Source organism: Salmo salar, chromosome ssa09, assembly GCF_905237065.1.
Source record: "Salmo salar chromosome ssa09, Ssal_v3.1, whole genome shotgun sequence".
In the NCBI taxonomy this organism is placed as follows: Eukaryota; Metazoa; Chordata; class Actinopteri; order Salmoniformes; family Salmonidae; genus Salmo; species Salmo salar.
The window spans coordinates 56,334,707-56,349,193 of record NC_059450.1 but is presented as its reverse complement, the minus strand read 5'-3'; the positions used below and the strand labels follow the sequence as shown (position 1 = coordinate 56,349,193).

At 43.2% G+C, this 14,487-nt stretch overlaps 1 protein-coding gene across 5 annotated transcripts in view; it reads right to left on the bottom strand.

The window, feature by feature from the left end:
- Positions 1-14,487, bottom strand: part of LOC106611507 (protein diaphanous homolog 2) — a 687,763-nt gene that overhangs the window by 458,056 nt on the left and 215,220 nt on the right. For 4 of the 5 annotated variants that reach the window (XM_014211777.2, XM_014211776.2, XM_014211774.2 and 1 more), the window contains 3 exons: positions 13,802-13,906; positions 6,521-6,589; positions 619-978 (listed from right to left, as the gene is read on the bottom strand). In XM_014211777.2, the coding sequence (XP_014067252.1) occupies positions 619-978; positions 6,521-6,589; positions 13,802-13,906 (534 nt within the window). The remainder of the gene's footprint in view (positions 1-618; positions 979-6,520; positions 6,590-13,801; positions 13,907-14,487) is intronic. The other variant, XM_014211779.2, reaches the window with a different exon arrangement.

Genomic DNA, 14,487 nt, shown 5'->3' with positions numbered 1-14,487 from the left:
CTACATTAATGCTGGTTGCAACTCCGAGATTCCCTAGGGCAATGGATAAATTAACTCAGAGTAGGATAAAGCCCAAATAAAGAGAATGATCCCCATTGATACTGTATTCAAATTCGTCGGAATATAACAAAACACATTGTCTTTATTCAGTGCTAAGAGTGTGTGTGAATGCAAGGACACTCGAGCAGAGGAAATTGTTTACGCGAGGATCTCTTCGAATGGGTGCCGAGTGCAGAGCAGCGTGCCCTGTGGCTGAACGCTTGCCTGAATAGACAGAGGGTAGTGTTGAATAGAGCGCACTCTCTCGATTTGTACCTACAGCTACATTTGAAAGGCCTGTTTTCTGTGCACGATGCTTCTGTTCAGAACTGTATACAGTGATTTAACAAACACAAATCCAACAAGCTCATGTTTTACACATCATAAGACAGTGCTCGATGTCTCTGTGCAAAATCGGTACATGTCTATTATGGTACAATACTAAAGAGTGGATTTGTTTTATTCATTCCGGCCTCAATGTACACATAATGGAAGAGAGTAGATGATAATAGTCAGGATCAGGTGTGTGTGTGTGCGTGTGCGTGCGTGCGTGCGTGCGTTGGGGAGGCTTTACTGTACCTTGGACCAGTTGACCCTCTTCATGACGGCCTCAGGCTTGTAGGTCTTCTTGGCCTCCAGTCCATAAGGCAGCTTGATGACAGGCATGGCCATCATAGGAGGCGGAGGGATGCCCGGCGCCCCGGGGATGGGCGGGGGAGGTGGGGGTCCACAACCAGGGGGAGGGGGTGGCCCTACTCCTGGAGGTGGCGGGGGTGGAGGGGGCATGCCGGCCATGCCAGGAGGAGGCGGAGGTGGGGGAGGAGGGGGAGGGCAGCCGCCTGGTGGGGGCGGAGGCGGGGGAGGGGGTGGGGGTGCCAACCCCCCCGGCAGAGGTGAAGGTGGGACTCCTGTCCCAGCCGCCGCTGGTCCGGCCGTGATCTGAAAAGACGGGAAAGCAATGTTAGAGACGGGACACAACATTCCCGTCATCCCTGCACTCATGTCATCCCTGTTTCTCATAGGCCGGGGACCTGGAGGTCAGAGCTTTTACCACCATTACATGCATTACACTAGTCCGGCTAATGCACCTGGGTGATGGGTGAGGATGGAGGTAGGGGTATTTAGGGGGAAAAGGGATGGGCATTATCTTACTCACTTCAATTACAGATGATTGCCTTGACCCTGTGTGCGTGTGTGTGTTTGTGCGTCTTTGCACTTGCGCACGTGCGTGTGTATATTTGTATGTGTGAAGAGAGTTGATAAAAGCATGTCTGGGGACTATCGTCCTAGTGCTATCGTCCCTTGGGCTTGAGCCTTATTGCAATGGTAGCAGTCATTTTCTGGAATGAGCACTATCAGCCAGCCAGAGGCCAGCACCTCACACTGGAGAAAGTGGGTCGCTCGGCTCCCAAAGACTGCCAGACACATTAAATATGTACATACATAAACAAGAACCTAATGAGCAGTAGGTAAATATTGCAGGAAGGTATGTCACCTTTACCATTAGAAGAAGTATGTAGAGCTCTCATACATGTTGAGTTCGTTGGTGGCGACGTGTGTGGATGGAGCACAGTGAGTGTGCAATATCTGTACAGTACAGAGTGTGAGAGTGTTTCAGTGTGTGTGTGTGTGTGTTTAAAGCACCCCATAGCCCACAGAGGATGCCCTCACATGGGCAGGATACACACAATAAAGGGCAGATGTGTGAAAAGACTGGGCATTGGGCGACACATGTTCTACAGGGGACGCTGCCAGTAATTAGTAGTGGGCCTCTAAAAGCCATTATAAACTGGGTGGTTCAAGCCCTGAATGCTGATTGGCTGAAAGCAATGGTATACGGTCTGACAAACCATTTATTTTTACTCTCTAATTACAGTTGTTAACAGTTTATAATAGCAATAAGGCACCTCACGGGTTTGTGGTATATGGCCAATATAACACGGCTAAGGGCTGTATCCAGGCACTCGTGCCTAAGAAAGCCCTTAGCCGTGGTACAGTATATTGGCCATATACCACACACCGTATGCCTTATTTCTTAAATATACACCCTTCAGAGGTCACCCTTAGAGTATATACAGTGCATTCGGAAAGAATTCAGACCACTTGACTTTTGTTACATTACAGCCCTATTCTAAAGTGGATAATTACATTTAAAAAAAAATGTCAATCTACACACAATACCCCACAATGACAAAGCAATAAACACATTTTTAGAAATGTAGGAGAAATAAAAATTATAAATGGAAATATCACATTTTCATAAGTATTCAGACCCTTTACTCAGTACTTTGTTGAAGAACCTTTGGCAGTGTTTACAGCCTCAAGTATTCTTGGGTATGACGCTATAGGCTTGGCACATCTGTATTTGGGGAGTTTTGGTACCCTTCCCCAGATCTGTGCATCGACACAATCCTGTCTCGGAGCTCTACGGACAATTCCTTTGACCTCATGGCTCGGTTTTTGCTCTGACATGCACTGTCAACTGTGGGACCTTATATAGACAGGTGTGTGCCTTTCCAAATCATGTTCAATCAATTGAATTTACTACAGGTGGACTCATTTTGAGTCTCACAGCAAAGGGTCTGAAAATTTATGTAAATAAGGTATCTGTTTTTTATTTGTAATACATTTTTTTTTTTATGTTTTCACTGACATTATGGGGTATTATGTGTAGATTGATCAGGAACATGTTTTATTTAATACATTTTAGAATAACAAAATGTGGAAAAAGGTAAGGAGTCTGAATACTTTCCGAATGCACTGTAAACATGACTCTTTAGGGCATTATGACTATGTCATTAAGGCTTTATGAATGATTAATGAATGCTACATTTCACCACTCAATAAGTGAAGTGTCACACAAAGCAGAAAAGGAAAAAGTATAGCCCATATTTATGGTGACTTCTGTGATTCTGAAGTCATTCTGGTTAGAGAAAATGTTATTGTGTACTTAAGGAAAGATTATCAACCCAATTCTCACTAATTTCTTCACATGAGAGGAGCGCCGTGTCTGAGTTCATGATGTTTTTAATTTAATCAGACGCCAATATATCTGCATTTTGCTAATAGATTAAGTGTATGAGAGAAATATAGCCACCTGAAACTGAGTTGTTAATGAAGAAACGAACGGAATGCTAACGGCATCTATTGCAGTGGGGTTCTGCGGGTAGACAATGTATTGTATCAAATCCTCACATACTTGAACACTCATTCCCTATTGACGCGTGTGTGTACACAGTGTATATGCAACCGACATCTTAACCATTGGGGAGAACCCAGGGGATTGTCTGGCCACGGTTTAACTCCTAGATAAGAAACGCTGCCTCTGCCATCTTGAAGCCGACAAGATGGGCCTCATAAAGGAAGGCTATTAGGCGGTAGACAGGGGCAAAATTAAACCCATTACTGATAAGACAGAGACCAGCCAGTCCTTTGACAAGGCTGCCCTATCATACCGCTCTACAGCATAAACAGGTTTTTATAATCATTGATAAAGGCGGTGGGGGGGGGACGACAATTAGACAGCCTATGGCATAGATAGGATTTGACCTTTGGGATTGATTAGAAGACAACGGTCTTTTTTTCCAAAAGTTTGTCCCACAGCTTTTCCACAACGTCATTTCCAAAAACCAATTTCGCTACCCCCCACTCGGTCGATTATGTGGGTAATGTGGGACCAGTCTCATTTTTAAAGGCATTACAATTACAGAGTGTTTGATTACACAATGCCAGCAGTGGATAGTTTATTAGGTAGGAAATTAAAAAGGTGTAGAGTGGTGAGGAGCGTTTGAAGCCGGCTGCCCCAACACCCATCGACACCCATATAGGTCTGTCAATCTCTGAGCCCGTCGTGGCCCATTTTCTTTTTTAAGATTAATACGAAAGAATGAAAGCAAATTAGCTGCTAAATGAGAGCACCGTCGTTTCTGCATTCTGGAGCCCTCTGAGCCTCCTAGCTCTGGCTGCTCCCGCTCACTTGTTTTCCCTCTCTCTCTCGTCCCGCTGCGCTCTGGGCCCTCCAGCCTCGTCTACGGAATGCTAATCAACCCAGCGTTCGAGAGCGCCCGAGGGATCCACCGCCATCATCTCTCCGCTCTCCTCCGCCTTCTCCCACAGGTAAATCACTGGTGTACCATTCCTTTCCTACACCATAAAATCATATCATCAAGCATCTTCCAAAACCTTCTACCTAGCAACATAGCTTTGTTTGGGTTTTATTGGTTTCTCTGGTTGAAACAACCACACTGAACAAAAATATAAAAGCAACATGCAACAAATTCAAAGATTTTTCTGAGTTACAGTTCATATAAGGAAACCAATAAATTTAAATAAAATCATTAGGCCCTAATCTATGGATTTCACATGACTGGGAATACAGATATGCACATGTTGGTCACAGATACTTAAAAAAAAAGGTAGGGCGTGGATCAGAAAACCAGTCAGTGTCTGGTCTGACCACCATTTGCCTCATGCAGCGCAACACATCTCCTTTGCATAGAGTTGATCAGGCTGTTGATTGTGGCCTGTGGAATGTTATCCCACTCCTCTTCAATGGCTTGGTGAAGTTTCTGGATATTGGCGGGAACTGGAACACACGTCTATCCAGAGCATCCCTTCTATGCTCAATGGGTGACGTCTGGTGAGTATGCAGGCCATGGAAGGACTGGGACATTTTCAGCTTCCAGGAATTGTGTACAGATTGTGACATGGGTACTTTATCATGCTAAAACATGACATGATGGCGGCGGATGAATGGCATGACAATGGGCCTCAGGATCTCATCACGGTATCTCTGTGCATTCAAATTGTGATTGATAAATTGCAATTACGTTCGTTTTCCATAGTTTATGCCTGCCCATACCATAACCCCAACGCCACCATGGGGCACTCTGCTCACAACATTGACATCAGTAAACCGCTTGTCCACAAGACACTATACACGCTGTCTGCCATCTGCCCGGTAAAGTTGAAACCGGGATTCATCTGTGAAGAGCACACTTCTCCAGCATGCCAGTGGCCATCGAAGGTGAGAATTTGCCCACCGAAGTTAGTTACGATGCCAAACTGCAGTCAGGTCAAGACCCTGGTCAGGATGACTAGAATGCAAATAAGCTTCCCTGAAACGGTTACTGACAGATTGTGCAGAGTTTCATCAGCTGTCCGGGTGGCTAGTCTCCAACGATCCCGCAGGTGAACAAGCCGGATGTAGAGGTCCTGGGCTTGCATGGTTACACGTGGTCTGCGGTTGTGAGCCGGTTGGATGTACTACCAAATTCTCTAAAACAATGTTGGAGGTGGCTTATGGAAGAGAAATGAACATTCAATTATCTGGCAACAGCTCTGGTGGCCATTCCTGAAGTCAGCATGCCAATTGTGCACTCCCTCAAAACTTGAGACATCTGTGGCATTGTGTTGTGTGACAAAACTGCATATTTTAGAGTTGCCTTTTATTGTCCCCAGCACAAGGTGCACTTGTGTAATGAACATGCTGGTTAATCGGATTATTGATATGCCACACCTGTCAGGTTGATGGATTATCTTGGCAAAGGAGAAATGCTTACTAACTGGGATGTAAACAAATTTGTACACAACATTTCAGACAAATAAGCTTTTCGCGAGTATGGAAAATGTATGGGATCTTTTATTTCACCTCATGAAACATGAAACCAACACTTTACATGTTGCATTTATATTTTGTTCAGCATAAGAGGCTGTTTATAGACCAATGGTGCTGTTTTTTGGCTGGGTCTTGGCAGCTCTAGCCTGGTCACTGATCATTGCTAGATGTGAGTCAGAGAGAGCTGAGGCGGGGTGAGCAATGCCTCCTAATTGCTTCCTGGCGGCTATCCTTCTTGCTAGGCGCATCTGGGGCTCCGACTATTGTAGGAGAGTGGAGTGATATGGAATCTAATCCGTTCATTGAGGGATCCACAGCTTCTAGAACTCGACAGGGGGGGGAGGTCAGACGGGTGGGTAATTAACTTGGACTATTATGCAATTAAACCTTCCCCCAATTTTGGCTCTAATGAGCAAAGCATATATTCAATTATAAAGTGTTTATTGGGGAGAATTACATCACAACAGTCAAATGTCCACATTTGATTATCTTCTATGGAACACCTCAGTTGAGAGGTTTCAAGTGCATCTCCCAGATTCATATAATCCATATTTTTGTTAAGTATGATGCAAGAAAATGAAACCTCATCGCAATCTCCAAACTTCTTTCTCCAATTAAAGACCAAGAGTGTGGCCCTATTATCAGATTCTGTGTTTTCAAAGGAATATAATGTAGATCACTGCATAATTATCAAACATCAATCATATGCAAAGATCAGAGCAAACATCATACTTGACCATGAGGGTGAGTTGATTGAGTTTCTGGTTGAAGATTAGGTTTCTCAATGTTCAGGCAATACCGGTCAACCATGTTAACAGAAAGAAAAAGGGAAGGGAGGGACCCGGATGCAAAGGGATCACCCACCTGCACCTTGCTCACAGCTTCACTGATGAGTTTCTGAGCCTCTTTAAGCTTGTTTGTCTCGCTAGTTAACTGGACAGATGGCAAACACAGACAAAAAGGACACACAGACACACACACAAACACAGAGAGCAACAGAGAGGGACACAGAAAGGGTGGTTAGCTAGACAGAGAAAAGGAACAACAGTACTTTTGTTAACAGAGGCTAACATCAAACACAGAAAAAAAGGTAAAGCAGAAGGGTAAGTTAGAGAGAAATTCCCTGATACAGTTGCGCGTGTGTGTGTGTGTGTGTGTGTGTGTGTGTGTGTGTGTGTGTGTGAGAGAGAGATGCATCTGTACTACCTGTCAGATGGTATACTAAGATCACATTTATTTAATATCCTCAAACAAACAAATAATTTGCAGCATTAAATTGTCACCATCCCATAAAGGTGTACTGGGTATTAGATTAAAAAAACCTAGTCATCTGCAAAGTATAGTTGAAACAGCCATTTATATGACAACACAGTGGTTGACAAGGATTTGTATCCTCAAAATCCATTCAATCCCTTTGGAACGCTATGTTGTAATATATTCTAGCAAATCACACTCCCCACTTTTCCATCTCATACAGGTGAAGTCGGAAGTTCACATACACTTAGGTTGGAGTCATTAAAACTTGTTTTTTCAACCACTCCACAGATTTCTTGTTAACAAACTATAGTTTTGGCAAGTCGGTTAGGACATCTACTTTGAGCATGACACAAGTCATTTTTACAACAATTGTTAAAAGACATATTATTTCACTTAATCACCATTCCAGTGGGTCAGAAGTTTACATTACACTAAGTTGACTGGGCCTTTAAACAGCTTGGAAAAATCCAGAAAATTATGTCATGGCTTTAGAAGTTTCTGATAGGCTAATTGACATCATTTGAGTCAATTGGAGGTGTACCTGTGGATGTATTTCAAGGCCTACCATAAAAATCAGTGCCTCTTTTTCTTGATATCATGGGAAAATCAAAAGAAATCAGTCAAGAAATCAGATACAAAAATTGTGGACCTCCACAAGTCTGGTTCATCCTTGGGAGCAATTTCCAAATGCCTGAAGGTACCACGTTCATCTGTACAAACAATATTACGCAATATTACGCACCATCGGACCACGCAGCCGTCATACCGCTCAGGAACGAGATGCGTTCTGTCTCCTAGAGATGAACGTACTTTAGTGCGAAAAGTGCAAATCAATTCCAGAACAACAGCAAAGGACCTTGTGAAGATGCTGGAGGAAACATGTAAAAAAGTATCTATTTCCACAGAAAAACGAGTTCTATATCGATATAACATGAAAGACCATTCAGCAAGGAAGAAGCCACTGCTCCAAAACCGCCATAAAAAAGCCAGACTACGGTTTGCAACTGCACATGGGGACACTTTTTGGAGAAATGTCCTCTGGTCTGATGAAACAAAAATAGAACTGTTTGGCCATAATGAGCATCGTTATGTTTGGAGGAAAAAGGGGGGGGCTTGCAAGCCGAAGAACACCATCCCAACCGTGATGCATGGGGGTGGCAGCATCATGTTGTGGGGATGCTTTGCTGCAGGAGGGACTGGTGCACCTCACAAAATAGATGGCATCATGAGGAATGGAAAATTACGTGGATATATTGAAGCCACATCTCAAGACATCAGTCAGGAAGTTAAACCTTGGTCGCAAATGGGTCTTCCAAATGGACAATGACCCCAAGCATACTTCCGAAGTTGTGGCAAAATGGCTTAAGGACAACAAAGTCAAGGTATTGGAGTGGCCATCAATCACAAAGCCCTGACCTCAATCCTATAGAACATTTGTGGGCAGAACTGAAAAAAGTGTGTGCGAGCAAGGAGGCTTACAAACCTGACTCAGTTACACAGCTCGGTCAGGAAGAATGGGCCAAAATTCACCCAACTTATTGTGGGAAGCTTGTGGAAGGCTACCTGAAACATTTGACCCAAGTTAACTTCTTTGGGATAGGTGGCAGTATTTTCACGGCCGGATAAAAAAAACGTACCCGATTTAATCTGGTTACTACTCCTGCCCAGAAACTAGAATATGCATATAATTAGTAGATGTGGATAGAAAACACTGTTTGAATCGTGTCTGTGAGTATAACAGAACTCATATGGCAGGCCAAAACCTGAGAAGATTCCATACAGGAAGTGCCCTGTCTGACAATTTGTTGTCCTTCTGTTGCATCTCTATCAAAAATACAGCATCTGTGCTGTAACGTGACATTTTCTAAGGCTTCCATTGGCTCTCTAAAGCCGCCAGAAAGTGGAATGGGGTGTCTGCTGTCTCTGGGCGAAGAACAGCAGGAGAGTTTGTAAGTGGTCAGCCTGGGGACAGTGAGACTGGAGATGCGCGGTCACGAGACTACAATTTTTTTTCCTTTTAGCCTTTGAATGAATGCAACGTTGCCCGGTTGGAATATTATCGCTATTTTACGAGAAAAATAGCATAAAAATTGATTTTAAACAGCGTTTGACATGCTTCTAAGTACGGTAATGGAATATTTTGACATTTTTTGTCACGAAATGTGCTCAGGTCACTTCGGATAGTGACCTGAACGCACGAACAAAACGGAGCTATTTGAATATAACTATGGATTATTTGGAACCAAAACAACATTTGTTGTTGAAGTAGAAGTCCTGGGAGTGCATTCTGATGAAGAACAGCAATCCAATTTTTCTAATTGTAATTCTGAGTTTAGTGAGCCCCAAACTTGGTGGGTGTCAAAATAGCTAGCCGTGATGGCCGAGCTATGTACTCAGAATATTGCAAAATGTGCTTTCGCCGAAAAGCTATTTTAAAATCTGACACCGCGATTGCATAAAGGAGTTCTGTATCTATAATTCTTAAAATAATTGTTATGTATTTTGTGAACGTTTATCATGAGTAATTTAGTTAATTCACCGGAAGTTTTCGGTGGGTATGCTAGTTCTGAACATCACATGCTAATGTAAAAAGCTGGTTTTTGATATAAATATGAACTTGATTGAACAAAACATGCATGTATTGTATAACATAATGTCCTAGGAGTGTCATCTGATGAAGATCATCAAAGGTCAGTGCTGCATTTAGATGTGGTTTGGGTTTATGTGACATATATGCTTGCTTGGAAAATGGTTGTGTGATTATTTGTGGCTATGTACTCTCCTGACATAATCTAATGTTTTGCTTTCGCTGTAAAGCCTTTTTGAAATCAGACAATGTGGTTAGATTAACGAGAGTCTTATCTTTAAAATGGTGTTAAATAGTTGATTGTTTGAGAAAATTGATTTGTAGTATTTTAGTTGGTTTTGTATTTCGCGCCGTGCGATGCCATTGCCTGTTGGCTAGGGGTTCCGCAGGCGGAACCGGAACGTCTGTCCTCAACAGGTTAAACAATTTAAAGGCAATGCTACCAAATACTAATTGAGTGTATGTAAACTTCTGACCCACTGGGAATGTGATGAAAGAAATAAAAGCTTAAATAAGTCACTCTCTACTATTATTCTGACATTTCACATTCTTCAAATAAAGTGGTGATCCTAATTGACCTAAGAAAGGGAATTTTTACTAGGATTAAATGTCAGGAATTGTGGAAAAACTGAGTTTAAATGTATTTGGCTAAGGTGTGTGTAAACTTCCAACTTCAACTGTGTGTGTGTGTATACATATATATAATATATATATATATATATATATATATATATATATATATATATATATATATATATATATATATATATATATACATATATATACACAATTATTGATTTAATCCCGAAGACCATGTGTTTAGAAATGTGCCAAATGAGCCAAAAGTCACATTCTAACATCTTAACAACAGCCGTTGCGTAGACGGTACATACTCAACTGTGTAGTGAAGCATATTTATATGGAGTTGTTCTTAAAGAGTTCGCCTTACTGTGGACTGAGGAGTATTAAATATTTAACATGTATAATGTAAAATGAGATAGAAACTTTCATAAAGGAGACCAAATAAGGACTTCCATTTCTTGAACTTGGTCATAAAGTGCAATATTTAAGGTGAATAGGGAACTTTTCTTTTACACTCCATCCTTAACTATGGACCGTGGAGAGTTCAAGGCCATAGACAATCTCTATTTTAAAGTCCATATCCCCTGAGGAATGTGGATGGCATGCCGTGTCTTAACAAAACATGAACTTTAACAGTTTAAGCCTAGCTTAGACTTCAGCTGCGATGGATGGAATTTAAGTACATTACACTAGTACAGTACACAAAACACTCATGTATAGAGGAGATATATTTTAAAGACCATATCTCAAGGGAAAGTGGATGGCATGTCGTGTCCTAACAAAACATGAAGTTTAACCTCACAAGCATAGCTTAGACTCTTCAGCTATGATTGATGTAGCTTCAGTACATTACACTAGTACAATATAGTACACAATACACATGTATTAAACATAAGGTATTGAAAGAATTGACAAAAACATATGTTTTAAGATGTAATAGCCAGAGAAACAGCAGGTAGACTGGCAGAGCCAGAGAGTAGTCTGCTACGCCTTCCAACCTTTTCCCAACCATGCTGGTTCAGCTACCTGACCGCCAGGTTGTGTAAGCCCAATAATGACATGGCACAGATTAGGTCCAAGCTACCTACCACACCTCTAAATTATTTATCTCACCCTTATCCAATTCTATGAACACCTCCCCCGTTCTCTCTGAGCAGAGGTGGGTTCGTACGGGTTGGAAGGTGGATTAATTCAATTTGTTGTGTTTTCATTCCGTTTTGTCAATGTTTACAGGCCAAACCTGTGCTCGATCGGATCGCGGGGGATAATCAAACAGACATCAAAAGGCTTGTTACAATGTGAAAGTTCCCTGAGACAGACTCTCATTAAATTTGTCGGTTCACAGACAAGGTGAAGTAGTAGGGGCTAGGAAACAGAGTGAGACGCGTGTGCTTTTATTTCCATGAAGAGCTCTGTCGACGAGATGTCAACAGCGTTCCAACTTCATTCATATTCAATAAAATGGCAGATGCACCACCACCGCAGCTTTGATGAAGAATCTGAGTGTAGTGTGTCTTTGCATGGATTTAGAGGTGCATCGCTCCGGAAGATAATGGCTTTGTACAACACCGTGGCAGAGGTGGATTAGGTTGCATAATACAAAGGCTTTAGTCCTTCAGCTGTTCCCGTTTCAACCCTTTTAAACAGGTTGACTATAAACTAAGTTTTCAAAGGAAGAAAAAGGCCTGTATGTCTAGTCTTTATGTAGGCTACATCATCAAGAAGGACACACTTTATAACTTAAAAAATGGTGTTATTAAAATGGGAGTATCTTGCTAGCGCCTACATTTCCACACCGCAACCAAAATTTTGCCGTGATTACAAAATGTGTACCTCCTGATAACGTGTTGTGAGATAAACAAAGTAATATGTGTAATGAAGCCGTGGACATATTGAGAGCTATGACACATGTACTATGCCTGAAGAGATCAAATTGACGACACATGTCTGTTCTTAGCAAGAGCTTTCCTACTGAGCAACCTCCTACTCAAAAGGCACCGGTCTCTTTCTGTCCCTTTACGTGCCTCCAGTGCAATAGGAGAAACCCTTCGGGAAAACTACATTATGAAACACATTTAATAAAGGAACCAATTTGACCATGAGCGCATTCCTGCCATGCAGTGTGTGACAACATACATGTTAACATCGCCCCCCTTTTAGACCGTGCCAACACACCCACGGGATGTTACTTGAAGAACTTGTAGCCATATTCATGGGAGCTCTCACTGAGCGCATTAGATGTTTCCCTGCTGAGGCAGATGTCTGTTGATGTGCAAAGCTCCAGCAGCACCGAGGCATTTGAAGGAGCGTTCACAGACGGCAGGAAGAGAAGGAGCTGAATCTCGGGGGCTTCACTTTGCTACACTACCTGTTAATGCACCACAAACAGACTGGCTTCAAAAGACCGGGGGCCTGTTAGGGGGTGGGGTTGGGGGGAAAAGCCTAGAAAAAGAGTACATAAAAAGCAGCACTCAGGGTAAGCAGAGTCTGACGCTGCCTGATGCAGAGAGCGAGCAGGAGAAAGAGAAAGATAGAGAGGGAGATAGAGAGGGAGGAGAAAGCAGAGAGAGAAAGGCAGTGATAGAGACCAAAGAAAAAGAAGGGATGATAGAAAGTGATGAGGGGGGAGGAGGTGCGGAGGAGCACCAGCCACCGTGGCGGCCTCATGAATATGTGTGGGAGGCGGGTGGGCAGTCGTTGGGGCGCTGAGCGAATGATGAACGAGTTTGGCCGAGAGAGCAGGTAACGAGTGTCGACATGGCACTCAGGCAGATGAAGTGGGGGAGTGAGGACTGCACACAAATGAAGTGCAATCGGGGGAAGAAAGAAAAGGAACTTAGCCTTGGCCTGGCCAGGAAGAAGGCCAAACCTCGCGCTGCACCCTAATGAGAATAAATGGTCGTTGAGGCTGCCAGGGATCTTAATGATAGCGACTTGTCTTTGGGAAAAGTCCTGGCGATGCGTGACAGGGCTAAATGTGCAGGTGCGGAAAAGGGATGGGATGGGGGAGCGTGGACATTTGCAACTGCAACAGAATTTAGTTTGGAGAAAAACAATCTCGGATACTGGATGCCATGCCATCTTTCAGCATTGGTTTATATTAAATTCGGTAAGCAGGGAAGCAAACTGCCCTTTTGTCTCAAGGCAGCACTGAAGTGTTTAAAATTGGGTTAAGGAGGAAATAGTAGTAATTTTCTGTGCTCAGGTTTGAGGGGTTTTGTTTGGAAGAGACAGGGATGCCAAGGCCAGAGAATAAATGCAATCCATCTCTTTGATGATACAATTGCATGGAACAGGCTCCCGTGGAACAATTCACCCAATAATTCACCCAATATCGAATGCAACATTTTAAAAAGGAAATTGACCCTTTATTGAATCAAACGCTCCCACATGGCTGAAAAAGACCCACTTAGAAGGAGTCTCGCATCCGTGATTGGGGTAGAAAGGTTTCAATTTGACCAAATTAGTAAAAGTAATTTTCCTCACAACCGGATTAACTTGGACCATCATGCTTTGGAGAAACAACTAAATGCCTTCTTTCATATGATGTGATCAATGTTAGATGCTAGCCCCAATCTTGGTTTAGTGTTTCCTTTATTTCCCATTCTCTTGTCAATACTGGGTTTGTACAAAACCTATATGGAGAGCTTGTGGCTTCAGACTGCAGTTTGGAGTAGTGGGTGCGCATGCCCCCCCCCCTTCTCCTCTGGTGTCATTACCTGGGTCTTCAGGTTGCAGATCTGGCCTTCCAGCTCTTTGATTTTCTCCTCCTTCTTCTGGGACTCGGCCTGGGCATCCTGCCGAGCGCTGAACTCCTCATCGAACTGCAACAATTCAACACAGCACAAACACACACAGACACACACACACTCTGGTCAGGGCCAGGGTGTCTTAAGAGAATGGCCTACTGTGGGGCATGTCAACACACACAAAAAACACAGCTTCGCATGCACTTGTCCCCCATCTCTATTCATAGGCCTTTGGTGGCCCTCTACCCCGTCGTCTTCTGTCTGTGTTTTGGGTCTGGCTTTCATGTGTTGGTGATGGACCTAACCTTTGTGGGAATGCAACCAGTGTCAGGACAATGTTTTCACTGTCACCACAGGAGCGGTCACTGCTCGCATTCCACTTACATCCAGGACGCCTCAGATGTACAAAAATGTATGCACTCACTACTGTAAGTCACTCTGGATAAGAGCATCTGCTAAATGAATGAATTTTCCCCCACACAGAGGCAGGGATGATGTGGGGAGTGGAGGCATCTGCTGGCTGGTGATACTTAACCAAGCCTTTAGAGAGGAGTACCTTGAGTACCAAACTCTACCCTGCCTTTAATCAGACATAATGGACTGAGTCACAACACTTCTTGAGGATTCTGTTGGATGGACCTATGACTCACACAGTA